Source organism: Cricetulus griseus (assembly GCF_003668045.3).
Source record: "Cricetulus griseus strain 17A/GY chromosome 1 unlocalized genomic scaffold, alternate assembly CriGri-PICRH-1.0 chr1_0, whole genome shotgun sequence".
Taxonomy (NCBI): Eukaryota; Metazoa; Chordata; class Mammalia; order Rodentia; family Cricetidae; genus Cricetulus; species Cricetulus griseus.
This window is the reverse complement of record NW_023276806.1, coordinates 148194052-148216486: the sequence shown is the minus strand read 5'-3', so window position 1 is coordinate 148216486 and position 22435 is coordinate 148194052. Positions and strand designations below refer to the sequence as shown.

Sequence of the window (22435 nt, the reverse complement as noted above, 5' to 3'; positions counted from 1 at the left end):
AGTCATCTACATGTCAGCATCAAGTTATTCCAGCACCATTTGTTGAACGTGCTTTCTTTGTTTCATTGTATAGTTTTAGCTTTGTTGTCAAAAACCAACTGTTAGTAGTTGTCTGAGTTAATATCATGGTCTTCAATTTGATTCCATTGGTCTACCAGTCTTTTTTTGTGCCAATACCAAGCTGTTTTCATTACTATAGCTCTATAGTACAGCTTGAAGTTAGGGATGGTGATGCCTCCTAAAGTTCCTTAATTGTACAGGGTTTTTGGCTATCCTGGGTCTTTTGTTTTTTCCATATAAAGTTAAGAATTGTCCTTTCAAGGTCTTTGAAGACCTGTGTTGGAACTCCATGTCATTCTTCTAAAATCAGTAACAAGACAAGATTGTCCACTTCTGTATCTCTTCAATATTGTACTTGAAGTTCTTGCTAAGATAATAAAAGGAGATTGAGTGCATACAAATCAGAAAGAAATCAAACTGTCATTACTTGCAGATGATATGATACTTTGCATAAATGGAACAAAGAATTCTACCAGGGAACTCCTACAGTAGATAAATACCTTTAACAAAGTGGCAGGATACAAGATTAACTCAACAAAATCAGTAGCCTTACTATATATAGACAATGAAGGGTCTGAGAAAGAAATCAGAGCAACATCACCCTTTACAATAGCCACAAACAACATAAAACATATTGGGGTAACTCTAGCCAAATAGGTGAAGCACATATGACAAGAAATTAGAGTCATTAAAGAAAGAAATTAAAGAAGATACCAGAAAATGGAAAGATCTCCCATGCTCTTGTATAGGAAGGATCGACATAGTAAAAATGACAATCTTACCAAAAGCAATATACAGATTCAATGCAATCCCTATCAAAATCCTAACACAATTCTTCACAGACCCTGAGTACATTTTTGTAGGTATTTATTATTTTTACTTTATATGTATGCTTGGTGGTTTGCCTGGGTGTATGTCTGTGTACTTTGTGTGTGCAATAAATTGAGCGGTTGAAATGTGTCAGATTATCCTGAACTGTAGGTACAGAAGGCTCTTGGTTGCCACATGGGTACTGGGAACCAACCTGATCCCCCTGCAAAAGTCACAAGCTTTCTTAGCCACTAATCTGTCTCTCCAGAACTCTGGTGGTATCAATGACTTATTTGAAGGTATCTTTGAAGCTATGGTCATAAATTTTATAATCTAGCTTTCCACTCTACTCATAGTTGCACCTCTGCTTTATAATGAGTAAATTTTCCTGTCATTTATTTCTATGCTAGTAACTTTCAAAATATGCTTCTTCATATTCTTAGACATTCAAAAGTTCTTGCTTAATCTATTATAAAAAATAAAGACAAAAACATGATTAAAAACTAGGAGACTAAGAAAATACCTTTGTTTTGGTTTGTTTTCTTAAGACATGGGACAGGATTTCTTTCTTTTTGTAGCCCTGGCTGACTTAACACTCAATCTGTAGACCAGGTTAGCCTCAAACTCGGAGATCCACCTTACTCTGCCTTCCAAGTGCTGGGTTTAAAGTTTTATTCCACCAGCCTGGCATACATGAAAACTTTAAAATGGCCTTGAAGAATGTGTCTTTACCTGGTAAAAGCCATTTTCTGATAACTTATTAGTTCATTTAAGTAAGAAAACTCGATGTTTCTGAAGTGCTGTAAATTTCTTTTGTGTTTTGCTCTAATGAGGATGAAATCAAAGACTTGCATATGACTTTTACAGTGTTATTTGCAGGCAATGGCTCAGAAGGAAGATATGGAAGAAAGGATCACAACCCTGGAGAAACGTTACCTCAGTGCTCAGAGAGAATCTACCTCCATTCATGACATGAATGATAAACTAGAAAATGAATTGGCAAACAAGGAAGCCATCTTGCGGCAGGTTCAGTATTGCTGTTGTGATTTTGCTTTCCTCTGTGTATATGTCCCCATCATTTTCACAAAGAATAGAGTATTTTTTATCATATGAGTAATTATGCTTTAAAACATAGAATAGTATTAAGGAATCCATTTTTATTTTCTAGTTTACTTTTTAAAAAAACTAGAAACCACTCACATGAAGATTATAATAGAGCAACTATTGACTTTAGATCTAGATATGAAGCAGACCTTAAAGAGTTTCTTTGAAATTAGTTCACTTCACTCTGTCCTCACCTACTAGCTTGACAGAGTTATTCTTTTGAGTATTCTGAGGATCAAAGACAGGACTAATTGTCAAGGCCACATACATATTAAGTGTCGGGACTAGAAGGTCTACCCACTCTATAGCAAAAGAGAGGGCTGCAGCCTATCAGACACTGTGGTTGTTTCCCTGCCTCTGAAAATTAAGTTTTAATGAAATATATGCACCTAGTGATTTAATCATTGTTTGTGGTTGTCTCATATTTTATCAACATATTAAAGAAATTGAACCAGAGATTATATACACACAGTCTTAAAATACTATCTGTCCTATACAAGAAAAGTTGTTTGTCTAATGTCTAGATTGGACTCCTTGTGTTACTCTAGTCTAAAACTAACAGAGGTCTTTGAGTACAAGCCTCAATGCCCCCTTAGGTTTCTGAGACTTCAGCAAGTAGGGGGATGTAGAAAATTTAAGGGCAAATGAATTCTTCACACATGCTTTTCCAAATAAGTTTCTTTATTGTTATGTTTCTATTCCAATTCTCCTACATCTAATTCCTCCTAGCTGCTTCTTTAGCTACTTTAATTCTCCAAACTCTCTTTCTCCCAGGATCCTTGAAGTGATAAAGAAAATGTAAAAGTTGTCTCTCTTTGGTTAAAAGCACATTTCTATGGCAAGCTATAGGGAGTTGAGCCATTGTCATGGCAACACAAGGGTCCAAGGTTACAGAAGTGAAACTGTGACCAGAGGGTGAGAGTACAGTGAGATACACTTTGAGGATAGGTCTCTTGTTAGCCGACTGGCAAGCAAAGAACTGGCATTCTTTCCTTAGTAACCTTGGTTGGATATCATTGACTCTGACCTTGAGCATAGCTGCAAAGTTCCAAACTTATGATCTATTTACAAAAGCCTTTAGTCTATATTGAACTTTCTTTGAGGTAAGAGAGCTAACTGTGTGCAGTTAGCCTGAGCAAATGAACAAGGCAGGCTTTTAATGTCTACAATCCTCATGGGATAAATAGATCCAGTTATGAAGCATGTCCCAGTATATATTCTATATATCAAAATTATACAAGTAAATGAAAAGTTATCTTCCTGACTCCCAAAGATATATGTGCCCAATAGAAGGAATATTCTCATGAGATAAACACACAAGCAGTGGCAATATACCCAAAGTTATTCTTAGGGAAGAAATGAAGTTGTTAGGGAAGAAACGAAGTGACTCATGAGAGAAATTACAGATAGGAGCAACTGGTTTCCATAGCCAGCAAATCCATGGCCTTTCCAGGTAGGGATCCCTATCAGAGAATTACTCATCTGGTAGGTCAGACTGCTGAACCCTAGTGATCAGCTGCTGTATCTCTCATGGCCTCTGACATAAAAGTATGGTTTTAAATATGTTTTCTGTTGTCATGGTATCCTAGGACCAATCGAAATCACATTCATTTCACCTGAAAAGTCCTGGTTTTGTTACTAAATCATATGTTACTTTTTTATGTCTGTTGAAAGCTATACACACATTCAAGTTCATTTTCATTAGGAATATCTTTACTGTTTCCTGACTATGATAAAATAGTTGCTATCTTATAATGTTGAATCTCAGTAATTAAAATTGACAAATAACACATGAAATCATAAAAACAGTCATCACCTAGCACAGTTAAATATGGTAATAGCTTATTTTAATTCTTGAAAACTAGTTGAAGTACAAAGTCCATATGACTCATTCTAGCTAATCTACCTTTTGACTGTTTAAATGGCACCCTCATCATTCCTATTTCAGATGGAAGAAAAGAACAGACAATTACAAGAGCGTCTTGAACTGGCTGAGCAAAAGTTACAACAGACCATGAGAAAGGCTGAAACTCTGCCTGAAGTAGAGGCTGAACTGGCTCAGAGAATTGCAGCTTTAACAAAGGTACTGCGCTAAACACATATGGTCAGCCTACATGTATTTGCAGAAATAACTGTCTATCAAAGTGGAGTCTAAAATTACCCATTTCAGGCTATGTAAAACATACATTAAGATCTTTCTTGTCTTTGTTCATTAACATTTTGTTTCCTTGTAGCATATATCCTACTTAGAGTGACTTGAATGAGTATTACAAGAGTATGATGATTTCTTTATCTATTTAAACATTATCAAGAAAAGCAATATTTCATGTCATAGCTATAGTAAATTTTCTATGGTAGTTTCTGCACATAATAACCATGTTATTTAAAAATCTCAAAATATGTAAATGAACTACTACAATTTAATCAGCTTTGTATAAATGGTTTTTCTATTGAAACAATAAAATATAATAACTGTTGATTCAAATTATATTGCAATATGGTGACCATTGTTAGAAGAAGAGAGTCTAAAAGCTACAATTGAAAGCCATCAAGTTATATGGAAAAATGAGATTAGTTATAATTTATTCTACTGTTTTTCCATAGTGTGTACTCTACATTCTGTGTTCTATATTATATATCATGAAGCCATTCTAATAGAGCCATTTGAATTCTTAAGGAGCAATAGATATCACATCCATTTCACCTGAAAAGCACTAGTTTTGTCACTAAAACATGGTTTACTTTTATGTCAGTTGAAAGCTACACACACATTCTGAACATTCATACAACCATAGCAGTTTTTAAAGTGTTGAAGGCTACACATTGAGTAGGTACTATAAATATGTGAACTTGAACATTCTGGTATTTGAGTTTATTCAAAACAATTGGTGCAGTGGTGGATAAAGGGACAAAGTTAACCATCTTTGTGAGAAAGGCAAAGAATAAGACAAACTGACAGTTTCTTATATGTTAAAGTGAAATATTTATATCACAAAGCAATAATTGGACAGAAATGAGCAGGGCTATAAAGCATCACATTATAGAGTGAATTTTGAAGTTTTAGGGTATGACCTGATGAAACACTAGTCTTTTACAGAAAGGCTATTAAATTTAAATCTCTATTACCATAGACCACACCAGTAAATCGCTCTGGTACTTTGGAAAATATAGAGACTCAAAATGTAGCATATACATTATGTAACTTCAAAGTGTTTCCTAAGTTATATAAAGCTATAAAAGCATATCAATAGTATTATACTTTTTCTTGCAAAGGCTTATTTGGATTACTACAATATATATATTAAAACATTCACATAGTTGTTCTGTTTTAATCTAAATGATATTAGTAGTTTATATAAAGAGTTACCATATTAAATTTTGCTATTGTGGGGTTGAATAAAGAATAACTGGTAAGACTTCAAATAGAATAATCATCATTATTTATTTTACTGAACAAAGTACCAAAATTTAAAACTTTTCCTAAAGAAATACACCTTACAATTCATTAAATCATTACCACATAACTAGCCATTGATGCACTTATAACTACATATAACTTAAATTATAACAATTGACTCATATAGCTTTAAACTAAGTAGTTCTAAATTATTATTTTATGATATAAAAACCCTAAAACTTGACTCCATTATTACCACCATCTGGTAACTATTCAGCACTTTTATTAGGATATAGTACATGATACAGACAGGAATTAATTACCATGGTGAATAATCTTCCTCTTTATCTGAACTCTGATTTTTTTTTAATATTTCGGAAAACATTTAACATTCTTTAAAATTCTTCTAATAGTGTATAATTTCTTCTTTGATTCCCATCACTTCTATCAGCTTCTAGAATGACAAAATATTTCAGGTGTCTATGACAGTTTTTATATTATTGACATAGCTGTTTTAGTTTGTGATATTCTTAGCTCATATCATGTTTATCACATTTGACTATAACTCAGTTCCTCTGAGCACTCTGACATAAGCCATCTTGCATACATCCATGGATTTACTCAAAACCCTCAGAGATGATCTAAACAATTTGTTTAATTCAATTTAAATTTGCTGTCAATATATGGTCATTATTGATTATCAGTGATCTTTTTTCTACCTTTTATCAAACTTTCTATTATTCTAAATTACAGTCTGCCTAGCTTAACTCTCGGATTTTTTCTCCTGTGTTTTGAAATGATATTTCAACAAATAGTCAAGCACCTAATTTGAAATATATGTATATATACATATATATATATATATACATGTATGTGTCTTTTGTTTTTACCTATTCCATGTTTTACTTTTTAGGATTTTCCTGTACTACCCTCTAAAAGTTTAACTCATTTGAAATTTCCCTATATCATATTAAAGAGTAAAACCAAGAAGAACCCTTCAAGGACAAATAAAAGCAGACTAACCCTGGGAAGCACTGGGCTTGTGTCAGCCACTGAAAATGTGCTGTCCCTAAGTCTAAAGGCAATAGTGTTGGCTAAAAACTGCTCCCTGTATTGCTTAGACATGATGGCTAAATTTATCCTTTGGATTACTATAAGACTTTTTTTTAATCATCTAGCTAGAGAGATATGCAAAGTAGGTAAAACTCATTTAAAGCTTTTAGAAAGAATTCTCAATTAATGGCCATAAATAAAAACTAAATTTGATGTTTATATATAATTAACAATCAAAGATCATTCTGGACTCTCAATGTTATGATTTGCTGTATCTACTTCTTTAATTAAAATCCATATTTACTCAAGTAGGATATAACTCATCTTGAATTTTATGAGGAGTTTTTATTCATTTTAGTACTAATAAAATTACAGTAATAACATAATTTAGAAATGACAGTATTTGGTTTTTTGTATTGGAAGTGAATTTTCACAATATTTTTGCATGGTCTTCAGTGAAGGAAGAAGCATGATAAGATTTAAAGACTTAGAAAGTTATATTTTTAAAGAGATATTTCTAGAAGTTCCAATATCCCTATCACTCTCTTGAATCAATCACTTATACAATTTTAATGACTTAAATGATTATAAAATACACAGGTTCATTTACAAATTTAGGTTACACAATTTCAACATCTTCTTATCTGTATTTTTTTTCTTAGTAGGACTTGCAAGTTTTAAATGGTATATAAACAGAGGGATGGAGAGGTTGCTAATGGAAGACCTGAGCTCAGTTCCCAGTGCACACACTGGGTGGCTCTAACTATCACCTGTAATTCCAGTTCTGTTGATCTGACACCATCTCCCTGCCTCCTTAGGCACTGCAATTGCATACACTAATCCACACAGAGAAGCACACATAAGAAATATAAGTAATTAAATTTAAAAATAATTAATTATAATATAAATAATACAAAACTCATTTGCCTCCATTTGAGGACCATGGTAGCTTTTCTTGTTTCTTCTATTTGGAAACCTGTGTAAGACACCTGGGAGGAAATTGTGATAATCTAGGTTTATGAAATAAATACTAAGATATATAAATGATGATTTATTTACACAAATGCAACAGATTTGAAATGTTAAATGTTACTCCTTAATGTAAGTTAGAAATTGTTGTGTAAAGTAGCACAAATGAATATTAGCTGGTTACTATTTCTTTTCAGTTACTGCATATGTGTTTACATGTACTCCTATATAAGGTTCACTATTTCCAAATGAGCTGATATTTTGTCAAAGAATATGTTCTAGAGCTAAAATTGCATTACTGACATAAGATTGTTTTGGTGATGTAATTATTTAATGTGTAATTATAATTAAAATGTTGATGTAATGTTATAAGTATTTTGCACATAACATACTAATACAATTCAGCTATCAGCAATGCCCCATGTATTAACACTTTACACCTGTGGTGTCCTAACAGCAAGACATGTAACTAAACTCAGCACTAGGCAATAATTAGATCACAGAGGCTCTGTGCTTCCTATTCAGTCTAAGGCAATATTCTGTTTCCATTGCAACAAATTAATACAGACACTGTTTTGATGTGGTCCTTCATATTATTTTTCAGCATTCACAAAGTTTTTTGTCCTTGTGACATTATTATCACCTGTTGAGAAATCTTGATCATTTTCATTTAACTATTTAAATTACACTTTAGGATTGTTTCCTGTACACAATGTAGGTTGTATCCTGGAGTCATTGCTTATGTGGACCACTGTTGCTGAGGAAACTCAATCCTGTTGAAGTTTATTCATAATAACTTATCCTGGGGCTTAGAGTTATTTCTGATTTCCACATATGAGGCCATAATACTGATCCAAATATGACACCCCTGAGTCATAGCCAAGAGAGCTCTCCTTGAGATACAATGTTTACACCATTTTTTTTTGTCTAGTAATGTGAAAAACCCAAAGACAAAATGTTTAAGCATCTATCAGAGACATTCTAGTGTTTGGTTTCTCATAATCTCAGTTATTACATGTCATTTCCAGAGTTGCTTTCACTCACCTTGTAAAAGTTGTTCATTGCCAGCTGTCACTAACCCTCCATACCCTCAGGTCCATGGCCTTTTGTTTTTAGCATATCATTGTCTTCCATTTACAACCATCAACTGCATTACCTTCACTAGATATCAGAATAGTTCCTTCTACATAAAATTTTGTCTATTAAAGTATTGAATTTGCTGTCACTTTTATTTTAAGCATTCTGTACTATGTTCTGTTTGGTGTCAGTGTCTTTAGTTCTGATTTTTTCAATTTTGTCCCTCTCCTTTTCCTTGACCTGTTAGTCTGATCCAACCTCTTCTACCTCATCTGATGATTATCAATATGTTATGGAAGCTAAACTACAAGAAATGATCTCCATACGTAGGAAGGTAGTCCTACTGGACTTTACTTTCTATCGCTAAATAGAATCCATCTAAGTTTTTTCTTTTCATTTATAAAAATTATGTTACTTTTATTTATTGATAATCGACCATCTGTGCAGTTCAGTGCTTCAAGGAGCTTAAGATTGGACAATGGCAGGTTTGTGTTCAAACCATGCACAGTCTGCATGTTACATTTGGCTGATTTCATTGCTCATAAATAACTCCAGTGTTTTGCTGATGCTTGAATGTTAACAGGCCTTTGTAGCTGACACATTTCAAGCAATGCTGTTCAGCTGCCTGTTTAAACAAAGTTTATTTTTGGAAACTATGTTTGCGGTTGGTAGTAGCTTGCTTTACATTTTATTTCAGTTTGTTTAGATGGAAGGAATTAACTCATCTTACATTTTAGGACCACTCTTCGTATTTCTTAATAGGCTGAAGAGAGGCATGGAAATATTGAAGAACGTATGAGACATCTAGAGGGTCAACTGGAAGAGAAGAATCAGGAACTTCAAAGAGTATGTAGAAGCTTTCCCCTCTGTCCTTGGTCCTACAGTCCACAGATTGCACATTGGAGGAAAACATTCTTAATTAGAAGCCATGTTTAAAATCATATGTTATGTTCTGTGCATTTGAGAGAAAATAGTTTCTACAAATTTAATAAAAACTGTGCATAAAATTATATTCAGTTCAAAACTGATGAAACTAAAATTAACTTTGAATAGCAGTGAGCATTTTCTTTTTTCATGCCAAATATATTTTGCTTTTTTCTTAAACATAAGGCTAGGCAAAGAGAGAAAATGAATGAGGAACATAATAAAAGATTATCTGATACTGTGGACAGGCTTCTGACAGAATCCAATGAGCGCCTACAGCTGCACTTGAAGGAAAGAATGGCCGCTTTGGAAGAGAAGGTAAAATTGCAGACAGTGGGAGAAGCACATGGGTGCTTAGCCATATTGTCTAGGTTGCGATGTTTTCCTAGCCTGCTGTAATTGGTATTTGTGTCAGGCATTTGACTGACTTTCCTTAGCCTAAAACTACTTGGCATCATCTTCGTGAGGCAATAATTTCAATAAAATGCTATAACATCATGTTTTGAATGAATATGACACATGATACATATTACATATTAGTATGTTGTAAAAATCAAATATATAAAAATATGCTGTGATTTGAGATAAGAATGTTTCCTTTACCTTTTCATTATTTGTAAGTATATACTGGGAAGACAAATACAAATATTCAGTGTGAGTCTGCTTGAGACTATTTGGTATTTAATCTACTAACTACCAGCACTAACAGTCAACTTACGAGAAGCTATGTTACCAAGAGGACTATTTCTATTGCCAGTAGAGGGGTTAGGAGTCTCTATTTTCAACTACATTGTCTCAAGAAATGTGCTTGTGTTCAGCCTGAAACTTGATTCAAAACCATGATCGCCACATTAATAACTGGAAACTATCACACCAATCAGAATTGTTAGAGCTGGTGGCCAAACCTAGACCTAAACCAGAGAATTAATTATCAAAACATCAGGAGGACAAATTATTTTGAAATAAACACAGAATTTCACTCACTATTTTATTCAGGCATCTTCCATTGATAGACAGTCAGGAAAAAATTGGGAAAATATTTTAACAAAATGTTAGTGAATTTTGGTTAATGACACAGTAAGAGGTCAAAGCATACTTATACTAGTTGGCCTGGTACTTACCACTTATCATTTAAAGAACAGGCTAATTATTTCCCATTTTAAACATAGTCTGAGAAGAATTTTAGTAGTAGCTCAGAGGGTAATATTTATCCTGTTTATGTATCCAAGTGTAGCGAAAATGGCATTTCTCATTTAAATAATTTATTTTGAAAAATGTTGAGTATCACTTTAAAGGGTTTCAATGGAGCTCAGTTTCCATAGAAACCAGGAAATAGATTTACCAAGGAAGGAAGCATAAGAGGGTTTTTTTTTTTTTTGTGCTAGAGCATTCATACACATATTTAAGTATTTTCAGCATGTTGCTTCTTACTTTTTTCTTTTTCATAGAATGTTTTGATTCAAGAATCAGAAACCTTCAGAAAAAATCTTGAAGAATCTTTACATGATAAGGTATTGTGGAAACAGTTTTCATTTAACTTATTCATGTTTATAAGTATATTGTAAAATAAATGTGATGAGAATGATTTTGTGTCATACTCTAAAAATAATTTTAAATTTGTATGCTTATAGCAAACCATAAATTTATGTAGAAATTGAACAGCTTTTAGCATTGAACACATTGAAAATACTCAGGAAACTCAACTAATGCTACCTTAAAATCACTATTAATCACTATCTCTACTAATAAACCTGATCTTGTTTTGGTTTGGACCTTACATAAATAAAATAAATATATATTCATACATTCACTAAATTTTGTATAGTTTTAGAAATAATTTCTTCAAAAGAAATGTAAGTGCCTATTATACAGAAGAACTGAATCTTTAAATACTTTCTAGCATTATCCTACTTCTTAGGTAATTGAATATGTAGTTGAAGAAACATACCATACAAACAATGATTCAGAATGGCAGAAACCAAGGGCCAATATGGTGAGATTTGCAGGAGCCACAGGTGGTAAAGATCACAGTATAATGATGATATAAAGAAGGCTTCCAGGAACTCAGAATGTTGCTAAAGAATGAGGCAATGACAGACTGCTGCAGACCCTGTAAGCACAAGACACACAGCCGGGATATATGTGCTTGCTAGTTTTGAAGGTTATTCATAAGTGTGATATTTTAATATCGGCAAGGGGTTTGGTGAGGACCAGCCATTCCAATTGTAGGATATGTAACTTAAGAAGCTGACAAAATATGGATTGTAAAATCTTAAAAGTTGTGATACAATCCTAGTAATATGTAGTCTGTTACATAATTTGCCCTGTTTCCTTAAAACTTCCCTTAAAATGTCAGCTTAATATATATCTACTAGTTGTGTATTGGAAACATACAAAAGGGAATAGTGAAAGAGAATGGTGAAAGGGTATGAAGAAAAGAAAGGAGAGTAAAAGAGAAACAGAAAGGAGTTAAGAAAAAAGAATTAAAGGTTTATCAGCAGTACAATAATACATAAGGTACTGAAAACATGACAGGAAAGAGAAACTTAACAGTTTTATAGGATGCTATATATTTTGTGATAAATTAAAAATAATAACCATTCAGGTCCATAGTCAGAATGTCTATAATCTTCTGATAAGTAGTTTAATGGACTACTATGGCAGGGGTAGCTAAAGGATGCAATTAAATTATTTCTGAATAAAGCTTGCACAGAAGAGACGTTATTTTAATAGACTCTTGTATACATTTAGTGCGCAACTAGTGGTCTAGGGGGATATTGTCTCCTATGGAACAGCACAGAGGAACCAAAAATGAGTGACTAGATGAATCATCAAAATTTTGCTGGAAGTACCATGTGTGTGTATGAATTACTTCTGACCAGATTGTGGATTTTGGACTTGATCTTGTTATGCAATTTTAAGTTATTTAAAGTTCTGTGGGCTCCTGGCAAGATCATTACAACCTACTCCCCCAACACCTACTCAAGCCTGTAGCTGCAACAATCTGCCCAAGCAACCAACATTCTAAGTCATCTTATGTCGTATGTCCTTGCTAATGTCAATCTCCAGAAAATGTATTTCTAGAACAAACTTCAAATTGGGGCTATCATTCCATACAGCTAAGCACACTCACTGATCTTAGTATGGGTACAAATTGTTCAAAGGTCCACTCAAGTAACTAGGATCACAACCCACCATCAACAATATCTCCATATATCAAGTCTTCCCCATTTTTATTTTGTCTTGGTGGATTTTATCTTTAAAATCTAAAGTACTTACACTCTTCCTGAAGCTCTTCTTTTTTTCAGGTTCTGGCAGATTTATTTGCTGTCGTGGATTTTAGCACCACTATGAATTATGATTATGCACTTCCTAATTCAGGTTACCTACGGGGTACTTTTCAAGGAAGAACTTTTATATTTCAGTGCCAAATCATGTTACCATTTAGACACACACACAAAACAAAATCTGATTTCACATGTCAATTTCCCCAGTATTACTTTATCTGCCCCTTACTCTCACATACCAATGACCACTGCCACCTAACCTGGCCAGCATTACCAGCAATTTTCTGAATAAATCACCTTTAGCATCCTTTCCCCCTATTATTCAAGTTACAAAAATAAACTTGAAGCTATTGATAACTCTTGTCTTCATATAATTTTCTTCTGTCAAACCTAATATGTAAATTCTGTTAGTTCTATCATCAAAACATAAGAAATATCTATCCATTTAGTTGCAATAAACACTTATATCCACACCATGACTCTGTTGTCTATAATTTCAGAGAGCATAAGATAATGATATTTCTTCCCTGCTTCCAAATTTCATGCAATTCTTTTTTTTTTTATTAGTTCAAGTTAGGGAACAAGCTTGTTTCACATGTATGTCCCCTCTCCCTCTCCCTACCCTCACTTCCATCCCTCCTCCCCCACTCCAACCTACCCCCACCCCATCCACCCACCACTCCCCAGGCAGGGTAGGGCCCTCAACAGGGGCTCTGCAAAGTCCACCAAATCTTCCTGTGCTGGGCCTGGGCCCTTCCCATGTGTGCAGGGCCAGAGTGTATCCTTCCACATGGAATGGGCTCTCAAAGTCCCTTCTTACACCAGGTAAAAATACTAATCCACTTCCAGAGGCTCCCTGGAGTGCAGAGGCCTCCTTATTGACATCCATGTTCAGGGGGCTGGAACAGTCTTGTACTGGCCACCCAGATAGTATCTGGTGTTGATGTGCTCTCCCTTGTTCAGGCCAACTGTTTCTGTGGGTTTCCCCAACCTGGTACCGACCCCTTCGATTTTCATTCCTCCCTCTCTTCAACTAAATTCCAGATTTCAGCTCAGTGTATTTCTGTGGATGTCTGTCTCTGCTTCCATCAGCCACTGGATGAGTGCTCTAGGATGGCATAATGAGTAGTCATCAATCTCATTTTAGGGGAAGGGCTTTTAGGTTATCCTCTCCACCATTGCCTGGATTGTCAGATCGTGTCATCCTTGTAGGTCTCTGGAGATCTCCCTAGTTCCAGATCTCTTCTTAGACCTATAGGGGCTCCCTCTAATATGGTATCTCTCATCCTGCTCTCTCTCCTCTATTCTTCCCATTACTCAATATCTGTGCTCCTCCATTTACTCTCCTCTACTCCTCTTCTTGTGCTCTTATTGTGGCAGCACCCGCTCCCCTACCCTCATGCTCCCAATTAGCTCAGGAGTTCATGCCACTTCCCATTCCTGGTGTCTATTTATCCCTTAGAGTCCTTCATATTTCCTAGTTTCTTTGGTGAAGAGGATTATAGGCTGGTAAACCTTTGCTCTATGTCTAAAATTCATATATCAGTGAGTACATACCATGTTTGTCTTTTTGTGACTGGGTTACCTCACTCAGGATGGTTTCTTCTAGTTCCATCCATTTGCCTGTGAATTTCAAGATTCCATTGCTCATTTCTGCTGAGTAGTACTCCATTGTATAAATGTGCCACATTTTTCTCTATCCATTCTTCAGTTGAGGGGCATCTAGGTTGCTTCCAGGTCCTGGCTATTACAAACAATGCTGCTATGAACATGGTTGAACATATGTCCTTGTTGTATGAACATGCACTATAAGGGTATTTACCCAAGAGAGGAATGGCTAGATCTTGAGGTAGATTGATTCCCATTTTTCTGAGCAACCGCCATACTGATTTCCAGGGTGGTCTTACAAGTTCACACTCCCACCAGCAATGGAGGAGTGTTCCTTCTTCTCCACATCCTCTCCAGCATAGATTGTCATTGGTATTTTTGATTTTAGCCATACTGACAGGTGTGAGGTGGTAACTCAGAGTTGTTTTGAGTTGCATTTCTCTGATTGCCAAGGATTTTGAGCACTTTCTTAAATGTCTTTCAGCCATTTCAGATTCCTCTGTTGAAAATTCTGTTTAGTTCTGCACCCCACTTTTTAATTTCATTTTTTGGTGTTTTGGTGGCTACCTTCTTGAGATCCTTGTATATTTTGAAATCAGCCCTCTGTCAGATGTGGGGATGGTGAAGACCTTTTCCCATTCTCTGGGCTGTCGTTTTGTTTTACTGACTGTGAACTTTGCCTTACAGAAGCTTCTCAGTTTCAGGAGGTCCCATTTATTAATTGCAGACCTCAGTGTCTGTGCTACTGGCATGATGTTCAGGAATCAGTCTCCTGTGCCAATTTGTTCAAGGGTAATTCCCACTTTCTCTTCTAGAAGATTCAGTGTGGCTGAATTTAGGGAGAGATCTTGGATCCATTTGCACTTAAGTTTCATGAATGGTGACAGGTATGGATCTATCTGCAATCTTCTGAATGTCCGGATCCAATTGTGCCAGCACCGTTTGTTGAAGATGCTATCTTTTTTCCATTGTATAGATTTAGCACCTTTATCAAAAATAAGGTGTTCGTAGGTGCATGGGTTAATATCTGGGTCTTCAATTCGATTCCATTGGTCTATCTGTCTATTCTTGTGCCAATACCAAGCTGTTTTTAGAACAATGGCTCTATAGTAGAGCTTGAAGTCAGGGAGGGTGATTCCTCCAGAAGATCCTTTATTGTAAAGAGTTGTTTTGGCTATCCTGTTTTTTTTTTTTATTTTTCCATATAAAGTTGAGTATTGTTCTTCCAATGTCTGTGAATAACTGTGTTGGGATTTTGATGGGGATTGCATTGAATCTGTAGATTGCTTTTGTCAGGATTTCCATTTTTACTATGTTGATTCTACCTATCCAAGAGCATGGGGGATCTTTCCATTTTCTGGTATCTTCTTTAATTTCTTTCTTTAAAGTCTCAAAGTTCTTATTGTACAGGTCTTTCACTTTTTTGGTTAGTGTTACCCCCAGATATTTTATGTTGCTTGTGGATATTGTGAAAGGTGATGTTTCCATGATTTCTTTCTCATTGGGTTTATCATCTGTATACAGTAGGGCTACAGATTTTTTTGAGTTAATTTTGTATCCTGCTACCTTGCTGAAGGTGTTTATCAGCTGTAGGAGTTCCCTGGTAGAGTTTTTCTGGTCACTAATGTAGACTATCATGTCATCTGCAAATAGTGAAAGTTTGACTTCTTCCTTTACAATTTGTATCCTTTTAATCCCCCTTTCTTGTCTTATTGCTCTAGCTAGAACTTCAAGTACAATATTGAAGAGGTATGGAGAGAGTGGACAGCCTTGTCTTTTTCCTGATTTTAGAGGAAACGCTTTGAATTTCTCTCCGTTTAGTTTGATGTTGGCTATTGGTTTGGTGTATATTATGTTTATCATGTTTAGATATGTTCCTGTTATTCCTGTTCTCTCCAAGATCTTTATCATGAAGGGATGGTGGATTTTGTCAAAGGCTTTTTCAGCATCTATTGAGATGATCATGTGGTTTTTCTCTTTCAGTTTGTTTATATGGTGGATTATATTGATGGATTTTTGTATGTTGAACCATCCTTGCATCCCTGGGATGAAGCCTACTTGATCATGGAGGATGATTTTTCTTATATGTTCTTGGATTCAGTTCACCAATATTTTATTGAGTATTTTAGCATCTATGTTCATGGGGGATATCTGTCTGCAATTCTCTTTCTTAGTCTTATCTTTGTGTGGCTTGGGTATCAAAGTGATTGTAGCCTCATAGAAAGAGTTTGGCAATATCCCATCTGCTTCTATTGTGCGGGACAGTTTGAGGAGTACTGGTATCAGCTCTTGTTTGAATTTCTGGTAGAATTCTGCAGTGAAGCCTTCTGGCCCTGGGCTTTTTTTGGTTGGGAGGCTTTTGATGACTTCCTCTATTTCAATAGGGGTTATGGGTGGATTTAAACTGTTTATCTGATCTTGGTTTAATTTTGGTAAGTGATATTTACCCAGAAAACTGTCCATTTCCTTCAGATTTTCAAATTTTGTGGAGTACAGGTTTTCAAAGTATGACCTGAAGATTCTCTGGATTTCCTCAGTGTCCGTTGTCATATCACCCCTTTTCATTTCTGATTTTGTTAATTAACATGCTCTCTCTCTGCCTTTTGGTTAGTTTGGCTAGAGGTTTGTCTATCTGTTGATCTTCTCAAAGAACCAACTCTTTGTTTCATTGATTCTATGTAATGTTTTCCTAGTTTCTACCTTATTGATTTCAGCTCACAGGTTGATTCTTTCCTGGTGTCTACTCCTCCTTGGTGAGTTTGCTTCTTTTTGCTCTAATGCTTTCAGTTGTTCTGTCAATTCTCTAATGTGACTTTTCTCCAGTTTCTTCATGTGGGCACTTAGTGCTATGAACTTCCCTCTTAGCACTGCTTTCAGAGTGTCCCATAAGTTTGGGTATGTTGTGTCTACATTCTCATTAAATTCTAGGAAGTCTTTAATTTCTTTTTTATTTCTTCCTCAACCCAGGAATGGTGCAATGGGGTGTTATTTATTTTCCAAGAATATGTAGGTTTTCTGCCATTCGTATTGCTGTTGAATTCTAGCTTTAATGCATGGTGATCTTATAAGATACAGGGGGTTATGACAATTCTTTTGTAACTATGTAGGTTTGCTTTGCTGCCTACTATGTGGTCAATTTTACAGAAGGTGCCATGTGGCACTGAGAAGAAGGTATATTCTTTTGAGTTTGGATGAATGTTCTATAGATATCCATTAACCCCAGTTGGGTCATAACTTCTTTCAGATCCTTTGTTTCTTTGTTAAGTTTCTGTCTGGTGGTCTTGTGTGGTGGCATAAAGGGGGTGTTGAAGTCTCCTACTAAATGTGTGTGTGGTTTTATGTGTGGTTTGAGCTTTATAATGTTTCTTTTACAAATGTGGGTGCCTTCGTATTTGGGGCATAGATGTTCAAGATTGAGACTTTATCTTGATGGACTTTTCCTGTAATGAGTATGAAATGCCCTTCTTCATCTCTTTTGATTGATTTTAGTTTAAAGTCTAATTTGTTAGATATTAAGATTGCTACACCAGCTTGTTTCTTGAGCCCATTTGAATGGAAAATCTTTTCCCATCCTTTTACTCTGAGGTATCGCCTGTCTTTGAAGTTGAGGTGTGTTTCTGTTAAAAAGCAGAAGGATGGATTCTGTCTTCATATCCATTCTGTTAGCCTATATCTTTTTATGGGTAGTTAAGACTATTGACATTTAGGGATATTAATGTCCATTGTTCGTTGGTTCTTGTTTGTTTTGGATTTATTGTTGGTGGTGTCATTGTGTGTGGATTTCGCCCTCCTGCTTCTTTTTGTGTTTGGTAAAATTAGATTATCTATTGCCTGTGTTTTTGTGAGTGTAGTTATGTTAGTTGGGTTGGAGTTTTCCTTCCAGAACCTTCTGTAATGCTGGATTTGTGGATATATATTTTTTAAATCTGATTTTTTCATGGAATATCTTGTTTTCTCCATATATAGTGATTGAAAGTTTTGCTGGGTACAGAAGTCTGGGTTGACATCCATGTTCCCTTAGTGCTTATACGGTATCTATCCAAGACCTTCTGGCTTTCAGGGTTTCCATTGAGAAATCGGGTGTGATTCTAATTGGTTTGGTTTTATATGTTACTTGGCCTTTTTCTTTTGCTGCTCTTAATATTTTCTCTTTATTCTGTAGATTTGGGGTTTTGATTATTATATGTCGGGGGGACTTCTTTTTGTGGTCCAGTCTGTTTGGTGTCCTGTAAGCTTCTTGTACTTTCATAGGCATATCCTTCTGTAGGTTGGGGAAGTTTTCTTCTATGATTTTGTTGAATATGTTTTCTGTACTTTGAGCAGTGTTTCTTCACCTTCTTCTACACCTATTATTCTTAGGTTTGGTCTTTTCATGGTGTCCCATATTTCCTGGATATTTTGTGTTAGGGATTTGTTGGACTTGAGGTTTTCTTTGGTTGATGAATTATATCCTCTACTGAGTCTTCAATAGCTGAGATTCCCTCTTCTGTCTCTTGGATTCTATTAGTTATACTTACGTCTTTAGTTCCTGATCATTTATCCAGTCTTTCCATTTCCAGCATCGCCTCATTCTGTTTTTTCTTTATTGTGTTTATTTCAGCTTTCATGCTTTGAACTGTTTCAAGAGCTTCCTTCACTTTTTTGGTTGTTTTTTTGGGGGGGTTTCTTTAGATTCTTTAAGAGATTTGTTTATTTCTTGAATTTTTGTTTGTCTTTTCCTCCATTTCATGTAATTTTTTGCTTGCTTTTTCTTCTGTTTCTTTAAGGGATTTTCTTGTTTCCTCTTTAAAGGTCTCTATCATTTTACTGAGATAATTTTTGAGGTCCACCTCTTCTTCGTGCACTGTGCTGGGTTTTTCAGATCTTGCTGGAATGGAGTTCCTAGATTCTGGTGGTGTCATATTGGTCCTTCTGTTGTTAAGTGAGTTTCTTATTCTGTCTTCTTCCCATATCTTCTTCCAGTGAGTGCAGGAGGGGGTCTCTCTATCTCCTCTTGTTACCCAGTGGTGTGTGGGGGGGGGCAGGAATTCAATATGTGCAGCTCTGGATAGTATTGCCTCTCCTGGTAGTCTCCTCGCTATGAAGGAGTTAGGCTTCTGTAGGGGTCAGGTGTGTGTGTGTGTGTGTGTGATGGGGACGGGAAGGAAGAGTGGGTTGTTTCCAGGCTCAGGGAGTTCCTCACTGTCTGGGCAGTTCCACCCCAAGCAAGAGCAGGCCCGGGGAGATAGGGGTGGATGGGGCTTTGGAAGGGAGTTGGGTAAGCGCATGGGCTCACTCACCTCCTTGCTGATCAGTTGGTGGAAAGGGTAGGAAGAGTAGCCTTTTTCCCAGCTTCAGGGAGCTCCTCCCTGCCTGGGCATGTCTACTCCAAGCAGGCACAAGCCTGGGGAGATCTGGGTGAATTACGATTTGGACGGGAGTGGGGTAAGAGCAGGGGGTCACTCACCTTGTTGCTGATCAGTCGGCGGAAAGGGCTCATGCAATTCTTTATTCAGAGCTAGTGCAATGATCATACAATAATGCTTCATGATCAGACTTGCCTGCTTTTGCTCCCTCTCCTACTAATAGTAAAAAGCCAGAAAGTTTTAAAATGCATTAGTGCCTTTCAGAATTGCCAACTGCCTTTTCCCTTCACTCAGCGGTAATCTTACTTAATCCACACACTACCTATGTTTTGCTTTGATGTCTCTAAGTCACCAACCCTGGGTTTCTGTCCTGTCTCACCAAATATAATTCCATCTTCAATGTTCTTTCTTAATATATTATCATATTTTATTCAGGACTTCATTCATATATATATATATATATATATATATATATATATATTCACTCAAATATTATATATCATTTTTCCATAATTTTTCTTTTTCTTCCTAACATTTTAACTTACCTGTACATTTTATTCATCGCTTGTCTTTTCTACTAATATACATTAAGGAAATGGCAAAACATTGCTTGTACACTAGGTACACAGAAGAGAAACTCAATGAATATTTTTTCTGAAAGTAATGAAATTAAACAAGAAATTATTTAAAGCAATTTATTTAAATATCCATATATTTGAGGTGATATGCTAGCAGAAGGTGTGCCAAAGACACTGAATCTGATAATTTACAAAATTGCCAAAGAAAGTGAAATATGACTGAGATCCTTAAAGTATAAAGAACATGTAATAGAAATTTGACAAATGCTACAATTCCATTGTGTTAGCTTCTTTTCTATTGCTGTGAAGATATATCATGCCCAAGGCAACTTATAAAAGACAGCATTTGTTAGGACTTTCAAGTCCAGAGGTTGAGTCTATGACCATCATGGCAGACTGCATGGAAATAAGTACATGCGTGGTATTAGATCAGTAGCTGAGAGTTGAAATCTGATCCACAAAAAGGAAAAGGACAGACAATTAACTGGAATATGGGGAATATGTTGGGCGTTTGATATCAGAGAGACCACCCCGAATGACATACATCTTCCAAAAAAGCCACAACTCCTAACCCTTCCCAAGCAGTTATACAAATTAGGAACTAAGTATTCTAGTACATGAGCCTACATGGATCATTCTCATTAAAACTAGTCACAGTATGGTGAGAAAAGTAATATGACTCAAATAAAATATAAGAGCTGGCTACTGAGAAAGAAACTATAGAAACTAAAGACTCATTAACACACATATTAGAATCCATTATGAAGTAATTTCATGAGCACTTAGTCAATAGCTGTGAGACAACTACAATCTTCGTAAAGTTACCCACTGAGGAATTTAGTACAAGTATGAAAAAATTATATATATATAAAACAAAATCAAGCCTGTAGTTAGGTTTTTGGCAGCCTTTATTTCATGCTGAGTCTTCCAGTCATAAATATACTTTTTATTCATTTATTCACATCTCAAGAAATTTTAAATGTTGAGACTATTGGCTTTTTTTATGATGAAATTCTGCTTCTTTAAATCATTTTTCTTTACTGGTGTGATGGGGGAGGTCCTTCTGTGTATATATGTTGTCTTATTGGTTGGTAAAGTACTGTTGGCCAATAGGGAAGCAAGTTAGCCAGGACTAGGAGTCATGGAGGATTCTGGGAAATATAGTAAAGAGAAGTCTTGTGATTCAGGCAGGAAGTGACATGGCAGGCTCAGAATATAAGCAGGGACAAGCAAGAAGTCGCTCTCTTCCTCTTCCTCCCCTCTCTTCTCTGTGAAGCTACCATGTGATCCCAGAAAGAGGAAGCATTCCGTCAGCATCCTCTATAAGTCTTTATATAATATATAGATTAATATTTATGGTTGATAATTAAGACTGATCTAGAATATAAGAAATCCTAGTCATTGGCCCTAATATAAGTCTCTCTGTGTTAATGTGGGCACTCATGTGTCTCGAGTGGCTTGGAGTAAAGATTTATCATTACACTGGTGTGCCCTTACAACCTTGAGAAAAAAAATGGAAATTTTTCGAACCCTGCCTAATAACTGATGAACACACACACAGACACACACACACACACACCACACACAGAGTTGGAAAGGGGATTTATTATAGTGGTTTACAGGATACCGTCCAACTAGTCCAACATTTGCTGCCTATCAGTGAAAGGTTCAAAGTTCAAGAATCTAATAGTCCTTCAGTCCACAAGGCTCAAAGTCTCATCTGCTCTTCAATCACACCAAAATCCTGAAGAAGTAGGCTCTAATGCTGGTGGAGGAATGAACTTGCCATGGAGAATGAGAGAGCACATGCAAAGAGTAAGCTTCTTTCTTAAATGTCCTTTACATAGGTTGCCATGAGAAGAGGTGACCCAGATAAAAGATATTCCCACCTTAAGATCTGGATTAAAAGTAGGTTTTCTCACTTCAAATGAATTAATTAAAAAGCAACAACCAAAAGTTACTTCCTCCCAGGTGAAACCAGCCACTTTGGTTTTCATTAATTCCAGATGTAGTCAAGTTGACAACCAAAGGGTACTATCACATTTACTTAGTATGTAAAGATGTTTTATTTGACCTAATACTAGATGTGATTTGTCTTTTGAATTTTAAGTGACATATCTATATTTTTGATCCTAAATAATCTCACAAATATGCAAATATTTAGGATTACTAAATATCATGAATAGAGTTGGTTTGTTGACTTGCTATTGGCAAATACGTTAT

The 22435-nt window shown here is 35.6% G+C and overlaps 1 protein-coding gene across 9 annotated transcripts in view; it reads left to right on the top strand.

Annotated features, from left to right (window-relative positions):
* The window catches only part of LOC100752430 (liprin-alpha-2), a 438469-nt gene that overhangs the window by 327367 nt on the left and 88667 nt on the right, over positions 1-22435 (top strand). For all 9 annotated transcript variants that reach the window (XM_035450810.1, XM_035450815.1, XM_035450808.1 and 6 more), the window contains 5 exons: positions 1750-1896; positions 3923-4057; positions 9233-9316; positions 9581-9712; positions 10843-10905. In XM_035450810.1, the coding sequence (XP_035306701.1) occupies positions 1750-1896; positions 3923-4057; positions 9233-9316; positions 9581-9712; positions 10843-10905 (561 nt within the window). The remainder of the gene's footprint in view (positions 1-1749; positions 1897-3922; positions 4058-9232; positions 9317-9580; positions 9713-10842; positions 10906-22435) is intronic.